Source organism: Petaurus breviceps, unplaced genomic scaffold (assembly GCF_028583685.1).
Source record: "Petaurus breviceps papuanus isolate PSGF00001 unplaced genomic scaffold, PetGlider_PUasm1.0 90721, whole genome shotgun sequence".
Taxonomy (NCBI): Eukaryota; Metazoa; Chordata; class Mammalia; order Diprotodontia; family Petauridae; genus Petaurus; species Petaurus breviceps.
The window spans coordinates 1111456-1131887 of NW_027187322.1; the positions used below are offsets into that span (position 1 = coordinate 1111456).

The window sequence follows — 20432 nt, forward strand, 5'->3', positions numbered from 1 at the left end:
GGTTGTCGTAGCAACAGTAGGAGTGGGAACTCTCTCCTCTAGGCCTGGGGGGGGTCGCTCTGTTTCTGCCTGATCTGATCTGGGTAGCCTCATTTTCTAGGCCACCAAAATGCAGCCACTTGGCTCCATTCTCTTTCTGCTGGGTGGGGGGCTTGGGTTCTGATCTTGGGGAAGGGGCTGGGACCTGAGCTCACAGAACCAGGACTAGCAAAATTGCAAGGTTGCCAAAGCTGGGGTCAAGGCAAGGGTGGTTCAGTCAGGGAATTGGATGAGAGTGTTGGCTTACCTGATACATTGAGAGCCAGCACTAAGAAGTGGGAATTCCTTCTGTGTAAGTCCCGAATGTTAACTGCCATCCCCAGGGTTTTTCCAGCCTCCCTGCTTTGGGCTTTCTGAAGGGCCTTCTTGGAGTGAGGAAGAGAAGGACTGTATTTGGCTTGCTACGGCAACAGCCTTCCCCCTCTCATCGCAATAGAAGCCGGCACGGTTTGTGGCCTTAGCCCTTAGAAGAAGCTGGCCTGGCACGTCCTTTGGATTGCCATCTTGTGACCCTTCAAGAAGCCAAGTAGTTTGACTCCCCCCTGCGCTTTGCCTTTGCCACCAGTAAGACAAAGCCAGTTAAATGGCCTTTCAGCTCATTGTTTTACCAAGGCTAGTCTGAATCTAGACCTCCATCCTTCTGGTGACCCATGGCCTCTGACAAGGCTGGCCCCACAGCAGGACATGCAGGGTCCTGGGTCCCCTCACTTTGGTGCCTTTTCTGGGTTTGACCTGGGAGGGGGAGGTGTGAGCCTGGATTGACTTTTCCAGTGCTGCGCCTTGGCATTCTGTCCCATTACAAGCGCTAGACGGGCAAGTCCCCGTTACTGCTCTCTTTTCTGAGTTCCTGCCCAAGATTTGATCGTCATTCAGTGGGGCCGGGGGGAAACCTTGGGAAATGACTGGGAGCAGACGGGGAGCTGAAGAGGCAGACACCTGAAAGCATACAAAAGCTGCCCTCTCTCCTCAAAAAAGAAATCCCTCTGTGAGCTCCTTTCAAGGATTAGGCATTAACCATTCCCTGAACTGGGGGTCCTGAGGCCTTCCTGCTGCTTAGCTTAGACCAAGCCGAGTTGGCCTCCCCTGGAAGTACCCCCTGGACCTACAGAATTGACCTTGTCCTTTTCATCTTCCTGGAGATGGATGGTTTTAGAGCCCCCATTTTTGTTTCACAAAGGGAGTGAATGTGTGCAGGTGGATTTAATTAAAATTGGCATCAGCTATATATAGGAGCAGCTTCTTCTAACCAGACCAGGGCTCTGTGCTTGCCAGAGAATGCCAAGGGTGGTGCAGCACAAGGAGAGAAAATTGGAGGTCCTTCTGACCGGGGGGGGTGGGGGGCCCTCAGGAACTTGGGAGCATCCGTTCCTTTCCATTCCCTGCCCCTGGACTGGCCTAGGGCTATCAGTGCCCACTGCTAGGAACTCCCTCATGCTTGCCAGGGAGCAGTGGGGCCTTTCTGTCTCACTCTTTTTCTCCCCCTCTGTTTCACTATCTCTTTTCTATCTCCCTCTCACTTCTCTCTCTCTCTCCCCTCTTGGTCCCTTTCCTTTTCTTCATTTTCTCTGTCTCTTCTCTTTCCTTGTCTCTCCTCTTCTTCCCTTTCTCTCTCTCTCTTTCTGTCTCCTCCCCTTTCCCCTTTTCTCCCTCCCCTTCCCCAGCTTCCCACCTTGGAAATCCTGTATATCTGCCCTCATTGGATTGGGCTGGGCCCAAGGGGGGAGGGTGGTGATATACCCTTCTTTGGGCACAAGGCCTCTGGGTAAGGAAGGCAATGGAAAGAAGACAGAAGGTTTAGCTTGCTGGGAGAGTACTGGGGTGATCTTGCTGTCTGTCCTGCTGCTTTTCTCCCCTCACCCCCACCCCCAGCCTGCTGTTTGCCCTGACCATGCAGCTTTGGACTGGAGGACAGAGCTCAGTAGAAGGCTGGGAAGGAGCAGGGCACACACTTTGTATCTTTTCTCTTTTGTGTGCGTTTTTGTTTTGGGGGATTGGGTTTTTTTTTTTTTTTTGCTTGACAAGGAGCTAAGGCTCAGTTGGGGGGTGGAGCGGAACAGAAGGTCCCAAGTGGAAGAAGGGTGACCCTCAGTCTTTTATTTTCCAGCTGTTCCGGGAAGTAAGAATAATGAAGGTTTTGAATCATCCCAACATAGGTGAGAGCCAGGTTCCCGGGTGCGCTTTTTCCTCCAGCAGGGCTATATCTCCACAAGTTCAGCACATCTTCCTGGGCAGTCCTGATTTGAGGGATAGCATAACTCACATTTTTAAAGCACTTTGCTCACAGCCATGTGTGATGGCTAGAGAGAGAGAGAGATCATTACCCTCATTTAACAAATAAGGGAACTGAGGCACAGATGAATAAAGACTCTCCCAGGGACTCGAAGTCTCTGAAATGACAGGGCCACTTAGTTTACATGGAGAGACCAGGGGGTGCCGGGGAGAGTGTTGGGCATCAGAAGAATCCTGGTCCTGCTAGCCCATTGCTAGCAGGGGTCCCTGTTGTCTTAATTTGTGGAGTGGAAAGGAAAATATCCTCACTGACTACTGCATGGGATTGCGGTCAAAGTCCTTCATCAACTGTAAAGCACTTTGTTAACATGGCGTTGGTTTTGGCTGTGAATTCGGGCAGGAGGGAGGGAGTCTTTTCCTCAGGGTGTTGTCTGCACGCCTAGGCTGGATGTGCAGACCCAGATTCTTCAGAGATCCATCTTCTGTGCTGCCCTTTTTTTCAGTTAAATTATTTGAAGTTATTGAGACAGAGAAGACCCTTTATCTTGTAATGGAGTATGCTAGTGGAGGTGAGTATAGGACCCTTTCTTCCTTCTTTCCCTTCTGTCTCACCTGCCACCCTGAGCTCTCCCAGGCCCATGACCTTTCTTGTCCCTGTTTCCTTCAGGAGAGGTGTTTGATTACCTGGTAGCTCATGGCAGGATGAAGGAAAAAGAGGCCCGAGCCAAGTTCCGACAGGTGGGTTCTCCTGCCCCCTTGGCATGCACTTGGTCAAGGCCTGGTAGGGAGGGTCATGGGGCAATGGATGCAGCTCCTGGTTGCTGTTCCGTCTCCGTCTTGGTTGGAGCCTGGCATCCAAGCTTAGCTCCTTCTCCCAGGCCCAGCCCCGACTTTGGGCCTCAGACACCCCTGACTTCACCTTCCTCTCTCTCTTCCAGATAGTATCGGCTGTACAGTATTGTCATCAGAAGTTCATTGTGCATAGAGACTTGAAGGTGAGAGTCCTCAGCTGGCGGTTGGGCTGAGGGCTTGCCTGGCCCTTTGAAACCCCCATCTCCCTGCTGCTTTTGCAGGGACCCCAGCACATGCTTCTTACGCCGTGGGAGGTGGTCAGGAGACTAAAAGAGAGCACATACCGTGGCAGAGAACCCTGAGGCACCCCTTTATGTGGCTCCCCATCAGGTGGCGTTCAGAGTGTTGCCCATGCTGGCCCAGCTCCACTGTGGCTGAGAGCCCTGGAAGCTGGAGCCCGTCTCTCCTGCCACCCCCACCGGTGTCCTTGAGGCCTCTCCTCCGTAGCTGCAGTGACCATGTGTGCCCCCATTTGTTACTCATTCCCTGAGGCAGTGATCCCACCCAGTGGAGTTTATTCTGCCTCAGAGGGAAGCAGTAGACCCACCTGGCGGGGATTTTATTTTAAAAGACCATCACAGCCCCTTCCGGAAAGGCCTTCAAAGATCCCTTTGGACACTACTAATAAGTCATCTGAGGCCGCATCGGGCTCCCCGCTCAAGGAGAGGGGACGCACACGGCCCTTCTCCCTCCTTTGGGATGTTGGGCAGTGGGTCTTCAGGGCCTCCATGTATGACTCCTTTTCCACTTGCTGAGATTGGCCTTTGGGTTTTGTTTCTAACACTCCGAGTTCATTTAAAACCTTCCAGCTTTGCACTGGTTTCCTCCATCGCCATCAGTGACTCCCTTTGCCCCTCGGCTCTGCCAGAGAGGGCTCGTGCTGTTTTCACCCTCTTGCGACCTAGACCTTTGTCTTGCCTCTCCCCATTCCTCCCAGGCAGAAAACTTGCTCCTGGATGCTGACATGAACATTAAAATTGCCGACTTTGGCTTCAGTAACGAGTTTACCTTTGGCACGAAGCTGGACACCTTCTGTGGCAGCCCCCCCTATGCCGCCCCAGAGCTCTTCCAAGGCAAGAAGTACGACGGGCCCGAGGTAGACGTCTGGAGCCTCGGGGTCATCCTCTACACGCTGGTCAGCGGCTCCCTGCCTTTTGACGGCCAGAACCTCAAGGTGGGGCAAGGTGCAGGCACGCGCTGTCCTTGCGGTCCTTCTCCTCTGCAGTCTCAGCTGTGACTGCCGCCCTTCCTTCTTCCCTTCCTTCCCAAGGCATGGGAGCTGCCCTGGGTGGTCTCTTCTGCCTCAGTGGTGGGGAGGGGTCCTAAAGGGGAGCAGGGATGGACACCTTCTCTACCCTGAGCCCCTGGCTTCCCTTCCAGGAACTTCGGGAGCGGGTCCTGCGAGGGAAGTACCGCATCCCGTTCTACATGTCCACAGACTGCGAAAACCTGCTCAAGAAATTCCTCATTCTCAACCCCAGCAAGAGGGGCACTTTAGAGGTGAGGGGGCTGCTGCCTGGCAGGGGAATGGGCAGGGGGCTCTGAGCATGTGCCTGTGATCTCTAACCCTTGTTTTCCACCTTTACCCCCAGCAAATCATGAAAGACCGGTGGATGAATGTGGGCCACGAAGAAGATGAGCTCAAGCCGTACACGGAGCCACTGCCAGACTACAAGGACCCCCGGCGGACAGGTGAGGGCTCAGGAGGGGCAGCTGCGGGGTGGCCCTGGGGTGAGAGGGCAGGGACCTCACCAGCCTGTGCCGCTTCCTAGAGCTGATGGTGTCCATGGGCTACACGAGGGATGAGATCCAGGACTCGCTGGTGGGCCAGAAGTACAACGAGGTGATGGCCACCTATCTGCTCCTGGGCTACAAGAGCTCGGAGGTGAGTGGGCCCCTGAAATGTGTGCACACACGCGCGCGCCACAGGGTCCTTAGTGCCCTGCCCAGGCGTTCGTGGAGGTGCCTGTCTCACTGTGAATCCGTCTTGTCATTTGCCATGTTCCTTCTGCCCCGGCGCTCTGCTTGGCTTGCAGCTGGAGGGTGAGACGATCACGCTGAAGCCACGTCCGTCGGCGGAACTGACCACCAGCAGTGCCCCGTCCCCCTCCCACAAGGTACAGCGTAGCGTCTCTGCCAACCCTAAGCAGCGGCGCTTCAGTGATCAGGGTGAGTGCTCGCGGGGCCTGGGGCAGGGCCTCTCCCCGTGCTTCAGGGGCTACCTCCCCCTCACTCGTGGCCCCCTGCTCTGCTCGTAGCTGGTCCTGCCATCCCCACCTCCAATTCCTACTCGAAGAAGACACAGAGCAACAATGCGGAGAACAAGCGGCCTGAGGAGGAGCGGGAGTCTGGGCGAAAGGCCAGCAGCACGGCCAAGGTACCCGCCAGCCCCCTGCCGGGCCTGGAGAGAAAGAAGACCACTCCCACCCCTTCCACGGTGAGTCCCCCGCCTTCCACCGCCAGTGCAACTGAATGCCAGGGGTTCATCTCGATCTGGGGGAGGTGGTAGGCAAGATCTCCTACTCATCATTGAGAAACTGTTTCAGCATGAAGGCATGAACCCCAGGGGCTCCCCCTCAGTGCCTCTCTGTCCCTCCCCCCTCTGTGCCCCACAGAACAGCGTGCTCTCTGCCAGCACAAACAGGAGTCGGAACTCCCCACTGTTAGAGCGGGCCAGCTTAGGCCAGAGCTCCGTCCAGAATGGCAAGGACAGGTGAGTGAGCACCTGCTGCTCCCCATCAGCCCCTTTGTCTCTGCTTTCTCTCCCTCTCTCCTCCTCCCAGAGGCACCTGAGCATCGCAGCTGCCCTGTTCTTTACAGGGGGGTGTCTCTGGCACATTGCTCTGTGAAGAGTTGAGGCCAAGGCTGAGCTGCTTGGGTCCTGGCTGCCTTGTGGAAGGACCTTTGGCTTGAACAGACTGGCCAAGGGTGATCTGAGTCCCCTGGTTCCCTTTAGTCAGAGGGCATCTGGCCAGGGAGGTCTACCAGCTCTGGGCTCAGTTAAGACATAGTTTCCACAGAGCACTGGGATGGGGTGGGGGCTACTCTGCTGACTGCCATCCTTGGCCTTCACTTTCTTCCTTTGTCCCCTGACCCAGGATTTGGCCTTTGCCATCCCTTCGCTCCCCCTCGCTCTGCCCTGGTCCAGGCTTCGGGCCCACTGCCTCCCCTGCCACCCCGCCTAACCAACCTTGCGCATCTCGGCTGCTTTTTGTCTCCTAGCCTAACCATGCCGGGCTCCCGGGCCTCCACAGCCTCCGCCTCCGCCGCTGTCTCTGCGGCCCGGCCCCGCCAGCACCAGAAGTCCATGTCGGCCTCCGTGCACCCCAACAAGGCCTCGGGGCTGCCCCCGACAGACAGTAACTGTGAGGTGCCTAGGCCCAGGCAAGTGTGCTGGACTGTTCCTCCTGGACGGGATCTGCTCGGTCCCAGTCAGCCTGGTGGGAACTAGAGAGGGCTGAGGAGGATGGCCCAGGGGCTCGGCCCCTGATCGCAGGCTCTGTGCAGGTAGCCCAGGGTTCTTCCCAGGAACTGTGAATCCCAGGCCTCTCTCAGCTTCTCTTGGGGGACTCCATTAGAGTGATCCCTCCCCCTGCACACCTCAAGCCACTCACACTTCCTCCTCATGCCCGGCTCTCCTCCCCGTGGCCCCCAGTTGCTTCCCTTTGCCGTGGCTGCCTCCCTTCTCCCGTCACCCCAACCAAATCCTGCTTTAGGTCTTGTGGAAAGGGTTCTTGGGTGAGTGTGCCTGCCCTCTGACCCTGCCCCTCTCCCTACAGTACCGCTCCTCAGAGGGTCCCCGTGGCCTCCCCCTCAGCCCACAACATCAGCAGCAGTGGGGGAGCTCCGGAACGGACCAACTTCCCCCGGGGCGTGTCGAGCAGAAGCACTTTCCACGCCGGGCAGCTTCGCCAGGTGCGGGATCAACAGAACCTGCCCTACGGGGTCACGCCTGCCTCTCCTTCTGGCCACAGCCAAGGCCGACGGGGGGCCTCCGGCAGCATCTTCAGCAAATTCACTTCCAAGTTTGTTCGCAGGTGAGTGGGGGCCGAGACCTGGGGTGGGGGGCCTGAGCCAGAGGTGACCAGGCCTTCAGCACTGGTGCCTGCCCAGCAGTGGCCAGGACTAGGACCTGGGGGGTGCCCTAGGCCAGGAGCCTTCTGTCTCTTCTGCTGACCACCCAGATCTCCCATGCTCCCCACCTCCCTTCCCTCCTTCACATACTCATCACTCCCAGCCCCAAGCAGATGGCCAATGCCGCCTCCTCCCTGGGAGTGTGAACTTGGATGCTAAAATAAAAGCCCCCTCTTCTCTCCTGAGTTCCCATGGAAACTCATATCCTGGTGACGCAGCTGCAGTCGTGAGCTAAAGGCGCTGGGGCAGGAAGAGAGAACTCTGCCGCCTTCTGGCCTCTGCTCTCAGCTGCTCAGTGCATGGCCTCCCTGCCACTGCGGCCACAGCCTGGGGCCTGGGCAGGTGCCAGGGGGAGCCTCAGAAGGAGCTTCCTGCCAGCCAGGGCCATCTCCGGCTAAGGGTTTTTTCCCCTGGGTGCTTTGGGGATGGCTCGGGTTCACACATGCCCACGTATGCCGTGGCTCTGAGCGCCTGCCCCTTGCAGGCCCCAGCCCAGGCATCTCGTCTTGCTGAGTGGCTCTCCCTAGAGTAGGGCGGCGCCTGGTTCAGAAGGGCCCCCTCCCTACCTGCTTATCCACATGCCGTCTTGTTCTTGTTGGTTTTTTTATTTTATTTCTTTTTTATTTTGTCTTTTTTGTCTGTTTTGTTTTGTTTTGTTTTTTGTTTTTTTTTTTTTTAGAAATCTGTCTTTCAGGTTTGCCAGAAGGTAGGCGTTGAGCCCGCTGTGTGTGTCTGTGCCCCGTGTCCTGTCTCTGTCACTAACTCCTCTTTCCTCTGCCATCTTCTAATGGAGTCTGTGTGGCCTCTGGCTCCCAGCAGACATCTTAAAGGGACACTGGCTGGTTGATTGGGGCCTGCCCGCCCCAGCATCCTACAGAGCAGATGTTTGGGACAAGGAGGGGTGAAGAAGGGTTTTGGTTGGGGACTGACTAGGGCCTTGGAGCTCTTAAAAGTTCAGGATGGCTGGCTCCGGCATGAGGGCCCTGACCTCTGGGCTGCTCAGGGAATGTCATAGCTAGCTTCAGGGGCCTCCACTTGTCAGAGGCTGGGCCAGGAGAACAGCAGCCCTGGGGGAGCCTTCCAGGAGGAGCGGCTGGTTTAGACTGCCAGTCCTGCCCTTGGCTGGGGAAGGCAAGAGGACAGTTCTGAGCCCTCGTGCTAGGCTGGGGATCCTCGTGGCCCCCTCCCCCAGGTGCCAGGAAAGGCTCCAGAGGACCCTCCCTTTAAGATTGTCATGCCCTTCCTGTCCCTGGGTCTGGGTCACAGGTGTGCTTTCTCTTCTCTCCCTCGACCCTGTGTGCATGCAGAGACAAGGAGGCTGGAGGCTCTTCCCCATTCATCTCTGACCTGCTTTCCTTCTGGTGTTTGTGCCCTCCTCTGCTCCCTGCCCACCTCCAAGGGTCTTGTACCCCTGTGGTCATGGGGACACAGGGCCGGGCCAGGGATCCCTCAGAGGGTGAGGTATGGGGAGCAACAGTACCCTCTTCTGGTAGGCCGCTGGTGCCAGCTGCCTGCTGGCCCTTGCTCTCAGATGTCCTTTCTCCATTCCTACCTGGATAGCTTTTGAAAGCCTCACAAACACCAGGAGATGGGACAGAGGCTGTGGAGGCAGGGTGGAAAGCCTGCGTTCCGCCCTCCCGCCACCTCCTGGGGCGTCCCTGTAGAGAGGTTCCCCCCTTGGCCCTGGTCCATCAGGAGCTGGCCTGGCAGGCTCCCCTGAGGGCTCAGGAGGCCAAGGGGCAGAGAAAGCAATGACTTTCCTTCCCAGCGTGAGGATGCCTTCCTTTCCGGTGGACATGCCCCTGCTCTCTCTGCCCCAGTCTCTTCTTAGTGTGTTCTCGTGTGCTATTTGTGTGTCTGTGGGTCTCTGTGCTCCCCCCACATGCCCCTCCCTCCACCCCAGAGAAGCCGCTCAGCGGGGCCAGAAGCACCCAAAGGGTGTGGCCACCCCCAGGGATATCTCCGCAGCCCGTGCGCCCCTGGGCCTTGGCAGATGGCCGCTCGGTCTGGCTGGCAGGGGGGGAGAATTATTCTCCCCAGGGATCCCAGGTAGCCATGGCCAGTGTCTGCTTCCTCTTCCCTTCCTCTCCTCACCTCCCCTCCCTGCCAAGTGACATTCGCTTGGTGCCCAATCAGGTAGCTCCAAGTTTCCCCTCATGATTCCAAATGGCAGAAACCACCTGCTCTCCCTCCCTCTCTGCTGTTGATTTTCTTGGTCTTTCTTGTCAGAAGCCCTGACAGATGCTCAGAGCCCCACATCTGCAAACAGATAGATCTCTATGTCTCCAGCCTGGGTGTCTGCTAGGCCCAGGAGACGGGGAGCAGAGGGCTGGGAGGGGGTCTCTGTCCCCGACCGTGGGGACACATAGGCCTGGCTCTTCCCACCTTCAGATCCTGGGATATAAGTGTTCGCATTTCCTAGCGCTAGGCTGGGAGGGACTGGGGAGAAGCAGCACCTTCAAGTTAGAGACAGTTCCTTCGGATTCATGTTGAAAAAGCTTTGTTGGGGGTCAAGCAAAGACCTCTAGGCCGAGTCCCGTCCTTGGGGCAGGGTCCCCCGAGCCTCCCCCTCGTCTCCCCTTACCTTGGGTCTGGCAGCAGCCAAAGGCCCCGAACTAAACTCTCCCTCGCTCTGTTTTTTGAGGAACCCGAATGAGCCCGAAAGCAAAGACCGAGTGGAAACCCTCAGGTGAGAGAGAGAGCTGTGAGCCAGCAGCTGGTCCGAGGGCGAGGCCCCTCGGGACGTCTGATCTCCTCCTGCTCTTCTCCTCCTTCTGCCGCTTGGTTCCTTCTGTGTCTCTCCCCCAGTGGTGCCTTTTCTGCCCTTGCCCCCGGGGCCCTCACCTGCCTGGGTGTTCTAGAACCAGGGCTGCTGCTCACAGGCCTGCCTCTGCCTCCGTAGAGTCCGTGAACTATTGGGAGCTGCTCCTCTGTGTTCAGACGGGCTAAGAGCGGTCCCTGTGGCGCACTCACCCTGGCCAGGCTGTACATCCTGGGCTCTTGTTTCAGGCTTTTGTGCCCTGAGAGCTGGCGGGCCTGCCCAGCCTGGGGAGGAGGGTTTCGGAGCTGCCCTCCCTCCTCCGCCCTCCTTGCCTCCCTGCCTCTCCTGCCCCCGATCCCCGTGTGCGTGCCTCACGCTCCAACGAGCCTCCCGCCCCGAGGTGCTCGGGCCTAACCCCCTCCGCCTCTTGCCCCTGCAGACCTCACATGGTGGGCGGCGGGGGCAGCGACAAGGATGAGAACCGGGAGGCCAAGCCGCGCTCTCTGCGCTTCACCTGGAGCATGAAGACCACCAGCTCCATGGAGCCCAACGAGATGATGCGGGAGATCCGGAAGGTGCTGGACGCTAACAACTGCCAGTGTGAGCTGCAGGAGAAGTTCATGCTCCTGTGCATGCACGGGACCCCGGGCCACGAGACCTTCGTGCAGTGGGAGATGGAGGTGTGCAAACTGCCCCGCCTCTCCCTCAATGGCGTGCGCTTCAAGCGGATATCGGGCACCTCCATGGCCTTTAAGAACATCGCCTCCAAGATTGCCAACGAGCTCAAGCTTTAACAGGCTGCCGGGGGGCGGGGCCCGGGACCCGGGACCAGCGCGGGCGGGGCGCCCGGGCGGGGTGCAGCCGGGCTTGCCCCCCCTTTCCTTTTCAGTTTTTCCTCCGCATTTGTGGGGAGGGGAAGGTCGTTTCCTCCCCACACCCCGTGACCCCTCAACATGAGACAAAGAATGTAGGGGGTTGTGGGGGCGGGGTACCCCCAGGTACTGCGGTTGCACAGAGTATTTCGCCGAAAACCAAGAATTTTTTTATTACCAAAAAAAAAAAATGCACCGGACACCTCCTTGCCCTTCTCCTGGGGTAGTTCAGACTGGATTGATGGCGTTTTTTCCCCTCGGAATTGCTTATGGCTGAATCACCTTCTTCCCAGAGAGAAGGGGGGAATCCACTGCCCCTTTATCCTCCGGACCGGGCCAGTTTGGGGTTTTGCCCTGCCTTCCAGCTTCTCCTAAATAAACCACCAGGGGTTGCCTTTCTAGACTCAGGCCCCTAGCATTGAGTGCCCATAGTTAGGACTGGGGGGTGGGGGGGGGGTGTTGGTGCTGGGGGCAAGGGAAGGGATTGTTCGGGCCAGGGGTGGGGGGGGGGGGGGGTGAGGTCTTCTGGAAATGGCACCGTTGCCAATCCCCCCCCCCCTTTGCTGGGCATTTACTTTCCACAAGCTGCTGTTCGGGGGGAGGGGTGCAGCCTTTCTCTCCCATACTCTCCTCCCCCGTGAGGCTGATGACAGGGTCGGTGGATTCCTGGGGCTTCCCCCTCCCCCTGCCAAATGTCTAGGGAACATGGGTCTGGGGGCTGCCAAATTGGGAGGGAGATGCTGGCAATGGGCAGCGGGTTCTTGTGGGGCCCCTATCCCTAAGGCTGGGCTGCACAGGGTGTTTTCCTTTCTGGGAGAGACCCTTGTCTGCAAGCACATCCTCCCCCATCTCTTCATTGGCATTAATTTGGGCACCAGCTAGGTTTGGAGCAGTGGGATTTCTCTGCCTGTCTCCTCAAGCTTCTCTCTCTAGCTTTGCTTCATGACACTGTTGTCCCCTGGGAGAAGTGGGGTGCCTGAGAATCTGGGCCGAGGAGGGTGGCCCGGAGAGCTCGGGGGTGAAGCCATTCCTCATGCACTCGAGGCCTTTCCCAGACTGGAGGCGGGAAGGGCAGCAGGGGCGTTCAGCTGGTGGTGGCCACTGCATCCCTTAATTTATTTCTCTGCTGTTTTTGTTCTTGAGAAATGAGGTGGGGGAGGGAGGGGACGTGCACAGAGGCTGCTCCCACCCGCATCAGAGTTGTACATTTTTTGTGATGGGTTTTATTTTTTATTATTATTATTTTATTTTGTTTTTTGTTTTGTTTTGTTTTGTTTTTTTTTGATTTATGATGACTCCCTTTACTACATCCCTCCCACCTCCAAGCCTGAGGCTTAGCAGTGAGCAGAGCTTCTGGGTTCCAGGAAGGGAGTCTTGATAAACTCCCTGCCAGCCCAAAAGAGGGCTCCAGCTCCAGACCAAGGGCTTACCCCTCCGCCCCCACCCTCCTCCCTCGTAGCCCATTCTGGGTGATCAGTGGGACCCAGGAGGGGAACAGCTCAGCTGGGGGGAGCTGGGGGGGGGTCCCAGGGACCAGGTCAGGTCCCTCTCCTCCCTTCCCCCCACCTCCCCTCACAGTTCCCTTTCAGCCCCCTTCCCCCTTCCCATACTTAGTTTCTCCTCTGGATCAGACACACGTAATAAAGAGAATGTTTGGAATCTGAGCCTTGGGCCACGGCTGCTGCCTCTCCTTTCTTCTCACTGGCCCAGGCTAGACCTGGAGCCACCAGGTATGGAGGAGGGGAAGCTGCTGCTGCCACTGAGGGGTCCCAGCAGGCCCCTCCCCCCAGGGCAAGGTGTGCTGAGACTGGGAAAGGGAGGGCCTCACCCAGGGAGCTTGAAAAAAGTTTTATTTTAAAAACTGACAAAAAATAAATTTAGGTGGCTTTTCTTTCTCCAGCCTGAAGTTGTTTTCAACACACACACACACACACACACACACACACTCTCTCTCTCTGTCTCTGTCTCTCTAGCAATGGGTGGAGAGAGAGACAGGCTTAAAGCCCCAACCAGCATCTTTGTGGCTGCCTTGTCCCAAACTGAGGAGGCTGCACCTACCAGGTTCAAGGAGCTAGATCTCCCCACCCGTTGGTGGGAGGGGGTTTCCTCCCCTTCCCCCAAGGGGGGCAGATCTCATCCCATTGATGCCCACCCGCCCTCCCCACCCTCCACCCCCACCCCCAGACTTATTGCCGTGACTCCCTATCCCTCCCATCACTCTGGCTCCCAGACCTTCAGAGTGTAAGGAAGGGAGCAGCCCATCTCTCCTAAAACCCTTCTGCCTGCCCTAATTTACCTCTACTCTACAATCACTAACATACCCACTACCAGGGAGAGACAGGGCTGGGAGAAGTAGGAAGGAAAATCCCAGAGAAACAGTTCAGCCAGAGTCAACATTCCAGTTTGGAGCTTGGGCAGCTCCAGGGTTGGCCAATGTTGGCCAGGGGGCTGCCTTGAGCCAAAGATCCCACTCCTGGTACTTGGGTGGGAGAGGGGGAAGCAGCTGTCCAGCCCCCACAAATGCCAGTGTCCAGATGCTGGCCTCACTTCCCGTCTGCCAGGAGCCCATCACAGGCCCGTGGTCATCTGCAGGGTGGGGGGCTGAGATGCCCATTCCATCTGTCCTCACTGAAGCAGCTGGTGCCCAGGGTGGGGAGAGGGAGTAAGGACTCATAGTGAAGGGGGTGGGGGCTCTGAGGGCCCCCCTAGTAAAGCAGGTGATGGCTGGGGTCCACCCCTGGTACTATGTCTGGAGGCTGCAAGGGCAGGGCGGATGAGAGGGGGGGGTGGTTGGTTGGGAGCCAGTCTTGGCTGGAGGAATCGGCCCTGCTGTAGTGGTGGGGGCTGGCGGAGAAGGGTAGGGGCTGTAGGCAATGGGGGGCGAAGTAGCGGGGGTGGCTGAGAGAGTGAGGTGGGAGGAGGGGGCACTGGCCGAGACACAGCCGTGATCTGGACCTGTAGGAAGAGAGAAGACGAGGGCTGGGGCCAAGGGGCACAGGTATGGAGCCCAGCCCTCATTCTGAGGGCCCGAGGAGTTTCAGTGATCACAGGTAGCAAGGAGAAAGGGCAGAGATTTGAACCTGGGTCCTGCCCCTTATATTCAAGCTTCTCCATCTCTAAAGAACTTTTTCCTTTTATGGGCAGGAACTCTTGGTTCTAAAATTCACAGGCAGGAACATGAGGCCAGTCCAGCCCCTCATTCAGAGCTGGGGATTTGTCCAAGGGCATGAGCCTCATGCGGCCCTAGCCCCCCACCCCCTCCTCACCTCCTCCTCCTCCTCACGGGCAGCAGCGGCACCTGGGAGCCCCTTGCGAGCCTCGGCAGGGGGGGCCCCATCCTGCTCAGCTTCCCACTCCTGAAGCACCTCCTCCAGGTTGAAGCGCCGGCGGTAACTCACAAAGAAGGTCTTCACCTGGGTTAGCGTCTTGTTCCCGATCACCTCTGCGATGGCCCCAAAGTCCTTCCCGTATCTCCGGATGGCTGTGGGAGGAAGGGTGCTCAGAAGCATGGAGCCTCTGGGAGTCCTCGACTCACCTCCAGAAACGGGGGGGGGGGGGGGGGCGCAGAGCAAGGACACAGAGGAGACCTTGTCTGTTTTTACATAAAAAGAAAATGAGGCCAGGCAATGCTTTAATCCCTCCCCACCCTCACCCTCATGTGCACTCCCCTGACCTTGTACAGCCAGAAGCTGCTCATCTGTGGTCCATCGGGAATTGTACTTGGTATTTGCCTGGAGAGAGGAGGGAGGAAGCCACTTTTAAACCCAAGAAATGAAGAGCATCCTTCCATAGGCTGAGCCTGCATTCCCTCCCACAAGGCCCTGGGCCAGTCCAGTGCCTTGATTCCCCTGCACACATGTACATGGAACCCCAGTAACAGCCTCACCTCAGGGGGACGGAGTGGGTCAATGCCCCCCTCAAGGGCTTGGCGAAGGCTGCTGTTGGTCTGTTTCATACTTTGTACCTGAAAGGCAAAAGTGAACATTTATTAGATGTCTGTATGTGCTGCTGTGCCAGCCAGCCCTTCACAAGTGTGGCCTCACCGGACCTTCCCAACAACCCGTCAAAGGCAGGTGCTCTTAGCCCTGCTTTACAGCTGAGAAAACTGAGGCAAGACTGTAGTTAGATTAGCAAGTGTCTGAGGCTGAATTTGAACTCGGGTCTTCCTGACTCCAGGTCTGGCACTATGTGCACTACAGTGCCATCTAGCTGCCCCCTTCAGGAGGGAAAGAAGAAACCCAAACCTCCAAATCACAGTATTTTGCATTGAAAAAGCTGAGGAGTGACTTCCAAAGCCAGGATTTGACCCTCAGAGGGTCCAGTAGTCCTTTCCTTCATAAGGGATCACAGCCAGACCACTTCCTATCCGACCTCCATGCTTTGGGCTCCCTCTCCCCTCCTCTACTTGATTCTTCTCCTACCCGCTGAACCCCTCCCAGCCTCCTGCTTTCATCCTCTCGAGATAGGGTACTTCGGCAACTCACCTGGCGCTTGAGGGAGACCAGCTGGGAATCCAGGCCCCGAAGGGTGAGACTGGCAAGGTCAGGGCTGCCAGAGACAGCCGTGATGCCCTCAGGGCTCAGATACATGCCCTTGGGTGGGCGGCGCCGGGTCCGAAGAGGGTGGTGGCGGTACTGAGAGAGTTGGACCTCCTTCTTCCCTGGGCCGGGCCGGGCATTCAGGGGGCGGGTGGGGGGCGGCTGTTGGGGAAATTTAGAACAGCTAGGTGGAGAGACAGCCAAGGCACGGGTAGGGGATGGAGCTGAGTAGCGGGGCTAGGGGTCACAGGGTCTAGCCCAGCTGGACCTCACCTCTCTCTTGGGGTCCCCAGCATCTGGCTCTCCCTCACTAGTGGCTCCTCTTCCCTCTTCCAACTCATCACTGCTGGCAGAGGGTCCAGGGAGCAGATGAGATCCTAGTCAAAGCCCTCCCAAAGGCACGTATCAGCCCCCAGCCCCAAGCCCTCGGCTTCCCCTCCCCCAGTCTCTTGGCCCTCCCCACCCTCACCCTCCTGTTCTCAGGGCCTCCCCTCACTCCTTGGGGATGCCCTCAACGCGGTGGCTGCCGCCAGCTCCACCTAGCTTCCCTGTCCTTTCGACCCCACCTATCATCCTTGTCCTTTCGGCCACCCAGCCTCCGGGCCTGGCGGTCCATGACGCTGGTACGGCTTCTAGTCTTCTTCCAAGAATAGTAGTATTTAACCAGACTGGGGATGAGCTTGTCTGGCAGCTGTGAAGGAAGGGCTGGTGGTTGGCAGGAGGCTGGATGGAGGGGCCTGAGGAGGGGTCTGAAGGTCTAAGGATGGCTTGTGGGGCCCTGGAGAAGGAGGGAGGGATGCCGGCAGTCTTGTTCCCTCCTCCCCCCCCAGGCTAGAGGCGCATACCATCTGCTGGATACGCTGGAAGCACTTTCCATGGAAGCCAAAGGCTTGTTCAAACAGCACCTTGTCCTCCACGGTCCACTCATCCGGAAAAGGGGTGAAGTTGGCCAGGTCTGCCAGAGACTTCTCCACATCATGCTTGTGCCACAGCAACATGCCCAGGGCCTAATCCCAAATGGGGAGATTGGCCCTTAGTCACCTGCCCATTGGGAGCACATCCTCTCTCCCATGGAGCTCTTCTCTGCCTCCCCCACCTTTATCCCTGACTAGGGCCAGACTGACCTGCTCAATGTTATAACCATGCTTCTCCTTGGCCATTGCAATATACTTGTCCACTGGTGGGAGAAGAAGTGGTCCATTGGTAAAGAGAAACCAGAGCTCCCAATTCAGCCCCTTTTCAGAGACAGGAACAAATCTGGGCATCCCAGTCTGAAACCCTTTTCCTAGACATGGGTCTAAACGCAAGCATCGCAACTCCCAGGTGTGAGAAATGAAACCCTAGCCCTCCTTGGCTCCTCTCCCACAGATGGGTCTGAATCTAGGCATCTCAGTCAATGCCACCCCTTCCCCCCAGAACAAAGCAAGGCACCCTGGCCTTTAGCCCTCTTCCCAGAGATTCATCTGAACTAAGGTACCCTAACCTTGAGACCCCTTTGGATATTGGGAAGGAACAAATCCAGGCATCCTACCCTGCAGCTCCCCTCCCAGGGATGAAACTGACCCTAGGAGTCCTAGGCTCCAGCCCCAACCCCCAGATATAGGTCTAAGACCCAGTCCCCCCTCCCAGGGAGAGGTGTGAACAGAGGCATCTCAGCCTGCAACCCTGTTCCCAGAGATATGGCTCAACTCAGGTATTCCCCCCTCCCCCACAGGGCTAAACTCCGGGCCCAGCCCTGGCTCACACTTGGCGTCTGACACGCAGTGATTCGGTGACCACACCAGCATCCCCTTCAGCTCCTTGTTGCTGTACCGGGCTGGACTCTCTGTGTGAGGAGGCAAGGGACACATGGATGATGGCTGGCTAGGGTCTAGGGCAGGGAATGAGAAAGGAAAGCAGAGGCAGCCTCTCAACCAACCACAAGGCCTGTCCCCTGCCCCCAGTACAGCCACGTGGGGCCCCTGCCTCCTTACCAGGCTTGCACTCAGGAATCACCGCCTGATAATTAGTTCCTACTCGGATCATGCTGTCTGTGGAAAGCAAGAGCAGAAGTGAAGTGAGCCTCCAGACAGGACAGAGAGGAAATCCAGAGAACAGGGGTGGGGGCCCCCTCCTTCTGGGCTCACCCCAGGGTGCCCTGCTCACAGAGGGTTGGGAGAAGGAGCTTAGTGTGATGGGAAAAGAGCCTAACTCTGCCATTGCCTGCCTGGGCTACCTTGGCTAGGTCACTGGAACCCTCTGAACCTCAGTTTTCTCATCTGCAAAATGGAGATAATGATCTTCCCACCACCCTCCACAGGGTGGTAGGGAGAAAAGCATTTTATAAAGCTTAAAGTGTTCAAGAAATAGAAGTTATTATGGAAGGGGGAAAGTACTGGTGGGTGTCCTTTGGTCTCCCCCCAGCCCTTTGTTCTAGCTCTGGGAGCCGAAGGGGAGGCTTCCAATGTGACCTGGAGGGAAAGGCAGCTAGGTTGGTCATACCTCGAATTCCCAGGAGACTGGAGGTGGGGGTGGGAGGGAAGGCTATCTTTCTTCTCAGCGCTCCCCAGCTTTGTCCCCTCTAGTCTGGCTTAGGGAAAGCTGGGAGGCCAGGAAAGAGGAGGCAGAATGTCTGGGTCCTGGGAGGGAACTGGGAACTGGAGGTGGGAAGCGCTCTATATATGTGGAGGGGGGGGGGATGGCGGATGCCCACGGGTCTTCCCTCAACGCCCTCTTGAGACCCCCCTCCCCACCCCCCCCCCCCCCCCCCCCCCCCCACCCGCCCTACCCCCCCCCCCCCAACCCCCTTCCCCCTACCCCCCCCCCCCAGTCCCAGGCTCTCACCGTGGGAGGGTTCCTCCTCACTGCTGTCCTCCTCTGAGTGCGGCTGGCCTCCGTTGGGCGCCGTCTTGGCCCGGCTCCGGGACAGGATCACGGATCCAGAGCTGTTCTTCTCCATCACTGAGGGCATCCTTGCTTTTTCCCGCCCGCTTTGGGCCCAGGCTTAGAGGGAAGAGGAGGCAGCAGAGAAGGAATGACGGAACAGGCCCCCAAGAGGACACAGAGTCGTGGGCAAAGTGGCTCCCCAGTCCTTCCGTGGCCCAGTCTGCTGGGGTCGCCACTGAGGTTCTGGGGAGACAGCAAGCGAGCCAGTGAGGGAGGGAGCGAAGGAAGCAGACAGGCCGCCTTCTCTGCAGGCGTTGTGCCCCCGCTGGGCAGGGCAGTAAAAAGTTTCCGGAGGACTCCAGAGAGAACTGGGGAGCCGGGCTACCTGGGTCCCAAGCGGGCGATCCTCGGGCTCCCTTTCCCCTTTGAGAGTGGGGCCAGGATGCCCTGGAAAGTCAAGGACCTAAAGTCCAGCTCTTTACCCTCTCTGAGTGGGGAGAGTCCAGTCCTCGCCACCTTGGGGTCAGGGCCAGGTAAATTGGGGACAGAAGCAAAAGGAAGCCAGCTCCCAGCCTTCGTCCCTCTGCTAGCCCCAGCCAGCCTGCCTGGGAGACTGGCTGCTGCTCTCCTCCGCTGGCTGGACTTGTACCTGCCTGCCTGCCTGCCTCTCTCCCTTCGCTCAATAGGGCAGCACCCCAGCCTCCTAGATTAGCCCCTTTCCCCGAGCAGGGCAGGGGCAGCGCGGCAGCGGGCGGGAACCTGGCTGGACGCGACTCTCCCTGGGGGCCGGCGCTCAGAGAAGGGGGCAAAGTTGCAGCGAGCCGGGGAAAAGGCGGCCGCTGGGGCTGGGGCTGCTCCTGCTGCCGCCGCCGCCGCCGCCGCCGCCGCCGCCGCTGCTGCCGCTGCCGCTGCCGCCGCTGCCGATGCCGCTGCCGCCGCCACCGCCTCCTTCCATCCCTCCCTGGCTCCCTCGCTCCCTCGCTCCCTCGCTCACACAATGAAGCTGCTGGCAGGGAAGTAGTGCCGGCTGTGGCCTCAGCACCCCTCCCCCAGCCGATGCCTCCGCCAGCTGAACATCTGGGCCTGGGGTGGGAGGCAGGGCTTGGGGGCGGGGCCTGGGGGCCAGAGCTAAACCTTCCTCTGGAGGTGGGGTCAGGACCAGGGGAGAGGAATGCCTCAATTCATTTCTTTCCCCCTTTTTCTTCTCCCCTTTCCCCTCTTGAGGCACCCTGACTTTTCTTGAGGGAAGGGAAGGGCCCGCCCCCCACCTCTGGAGGTCTTGGGGGAGGGAGGAAGAGGCGATCTCTTCTCAGTAAGAGGAGACCGGGGGGGGGGGGGCATAAGAGGGAGCAGGGAGTAGCCAAGAGGTCACATGCCCCCAACCCCAGACAGGCACCCACCCAGACACTGCGAGCCAGACTCCCGCAAAGCATCGGGCACACGTGTTACTGCAGCCCAGTGCCCACTCTGGGGATGGGGGAGAGAAGGGGAGGCGGTGGGGGTTTCCCCTCCTTGCCCTTTCCTGCCAAGGACCTCCCCACCCTTTCCACTGTGGAGAAAGGAACCTTTCTGACCAAAGTGGGCTCACTCATGGAGCCCTGGAGTTTGGGTACATCTATGGGTGCAGATGTGGCCTCGGGAGCCGCGTGGGAGTTGGGTGTTACCCCCCACTCTCCTAGGGGTGAGGAGCTGAAAATGCGGGTGCTTTCCCTGGGGACATTTTGGTGTAAATGAAGAGCATGGAAACCCGATGGCTTGGCTTCACGTCTCAGCTGTCCAACCCGTTTGACCCTGAGCAAACCACTGTCCCACTCTGGGTCTCAGTTTCCCCTTCAGTAAAACAAAGGGCTGACCTGAGAATATGGGACTGGGTCTGGATTTTTTCACTGATGTGTACCCATTGATGTGTACATGTTCTGTCCCCTGTAAAATGGCAACTCTTTGAGGGCAGGTACTGTTCCATATTTGTCTTTTTGTCCCAGCACCTAGTTTACAATGGTTGGTACCTAAATGGTTGTTGATTAATTGAAGGGGTCACCAGTTTGGGAGTCCCAGCTCTTCCATTCACTCCCTTTGTGAACTGGGCCTTCTTGGGCCTCAATTTCTTTATCTGTAAAATGGGTGTGAGGGACTGACCTTGAC

The 20432-nt window shown here is 58.0% G+C and overlaps 2 protein-coding genes across 10 annotated transcripts in view; one reads left to right on the plus strand and one right to left on the minus strand.

The window, feature by feature from the left end:
• Window positions 1–11290, plus strand: part of MARK2 (microtubule affinity regulating kinase 2) — a 56654-nt gene extending 45364 nt beyond the window's left edge. For 5 of the 8 annotated variants that reach the window (XM_069066203.1, XM_069066205.1, XM_069066208.1 and 2 more), the window contains 16 exons: window positions 2144–2192; window positions 2772–2837; window positions 2936–3006; window positions 3207–3263; window positions 4058–4294; window positions 4501–4620; window positions 4713–4812; window positions 4893–5005; window positions 5157–5289; window positions 5379–5557; window positions 5736–5833; window positions 6343–6504; window positions 6900–7157; window positions 7934–7960; window positions 9899–9943; window positions 10455–11290. In XM_069066203.1, the coding sequence (XP_068922304.1) occupies window positions 2144–2192; window positions 2772–2837; window positions 2936–3006; window positions 3207–3263; window positions 4058–4294; window positions 4501–4620; window positions 4713–4812; window positions 4893–5005; window positions 5157–5289; window positions 5379–5557; window positions 5736–5833; window positions 6343–6504; window positions 6900–7157; window positions 7934–7960; window positions 9899–9943; window positions 10455–10809 (2070 nt within the window). In that variant the 3' untranslated portion in view covers window positions 10810–11290. The remainder of the gene's footprint in view (window positions 1–2143; window positions 2193–2771; window positions 2838–2935; window positions 3007–3206; window positions 3264–4057; window positions 4295–4500; window positions 4621–4712; window positions 4813–4892; window positions 5006–5156; window positions 5290–5378; window positions 5558–5735; window positions 5834–6342; window positions 6505–6899; window positions 7158–7933; window positions 7961–9898; window positions 9944–10454) is intronic. The other 3 variants (XM_069066204.1, XM_069066209.1, XM_069066210.1) reach the window with 3 other exon arrangements.
• A 1430-nt stretch (window positions 11291–12720) lies between these two features.
• Window positions 12721–19221, minus strand: RCOR2 (REST corepressor 2). Of its 2 annotated transcripts, none has more exons than XM_069066211.1 (12): window positions 18249–19221; window positions 17399–17455; window positions 17170–17250; window positions 16550–16602; window positions 16271–16432; window positions 15992–16116; window positions 15699–15771; window positions 15372–15587; window positions 14774–14851; window positions 14561–14618; window positions 14154–14368; window positions 12721–13842 (listed from the first exon to the last, which is right to left on the minus strand). In XM_069066211.1, the coding sequence occupies exons 1-12, from the start codon at window positions 18373–18375 to the stop codon at window positions 13558–13560; spliced, it is 1530 nt and encodes a 509-aa protein (XP_068922312.1). In that variant the 5' UTR covers window positions 18376–19221; the 3' UTR covers window positions 12721–13557. The 2 variants fall into 2 exon arrangements, with proteins under 2 accessions (XP_068922312.1, XP_068922313.1); XM_069066212.1 differs by having other exon boundaries at window positions 15699–15768; window positions 18249–19220.
• Between the last annotated feature and the right edge of the window lie 1211 nt (window positions 19222–20432).

Coding starts and splice junctions, on each gene's coding strand:
- RCOR2 (XM_069066211.1), bottom strand. CDS start 18,375: ATGCCCTCAGTGATGGAGAAGAACAGCTCTGGATCCGTGATCCTGTCC. Junction 17,251..17,398: donor GATTCCTGAGTGCAAGCCTG/GTAAGGAGGCAG, acceptor CTCCTCACACAG/AGAGTCCAGCCCGGTACAGC. Junction 16,433..16,549: donor ATGGTTATAACATTGAGCAG/GTCAGTCTGGCC, acceptor ATTTGGGATTAG/GCCCTGGGCATGTTGCTGTG.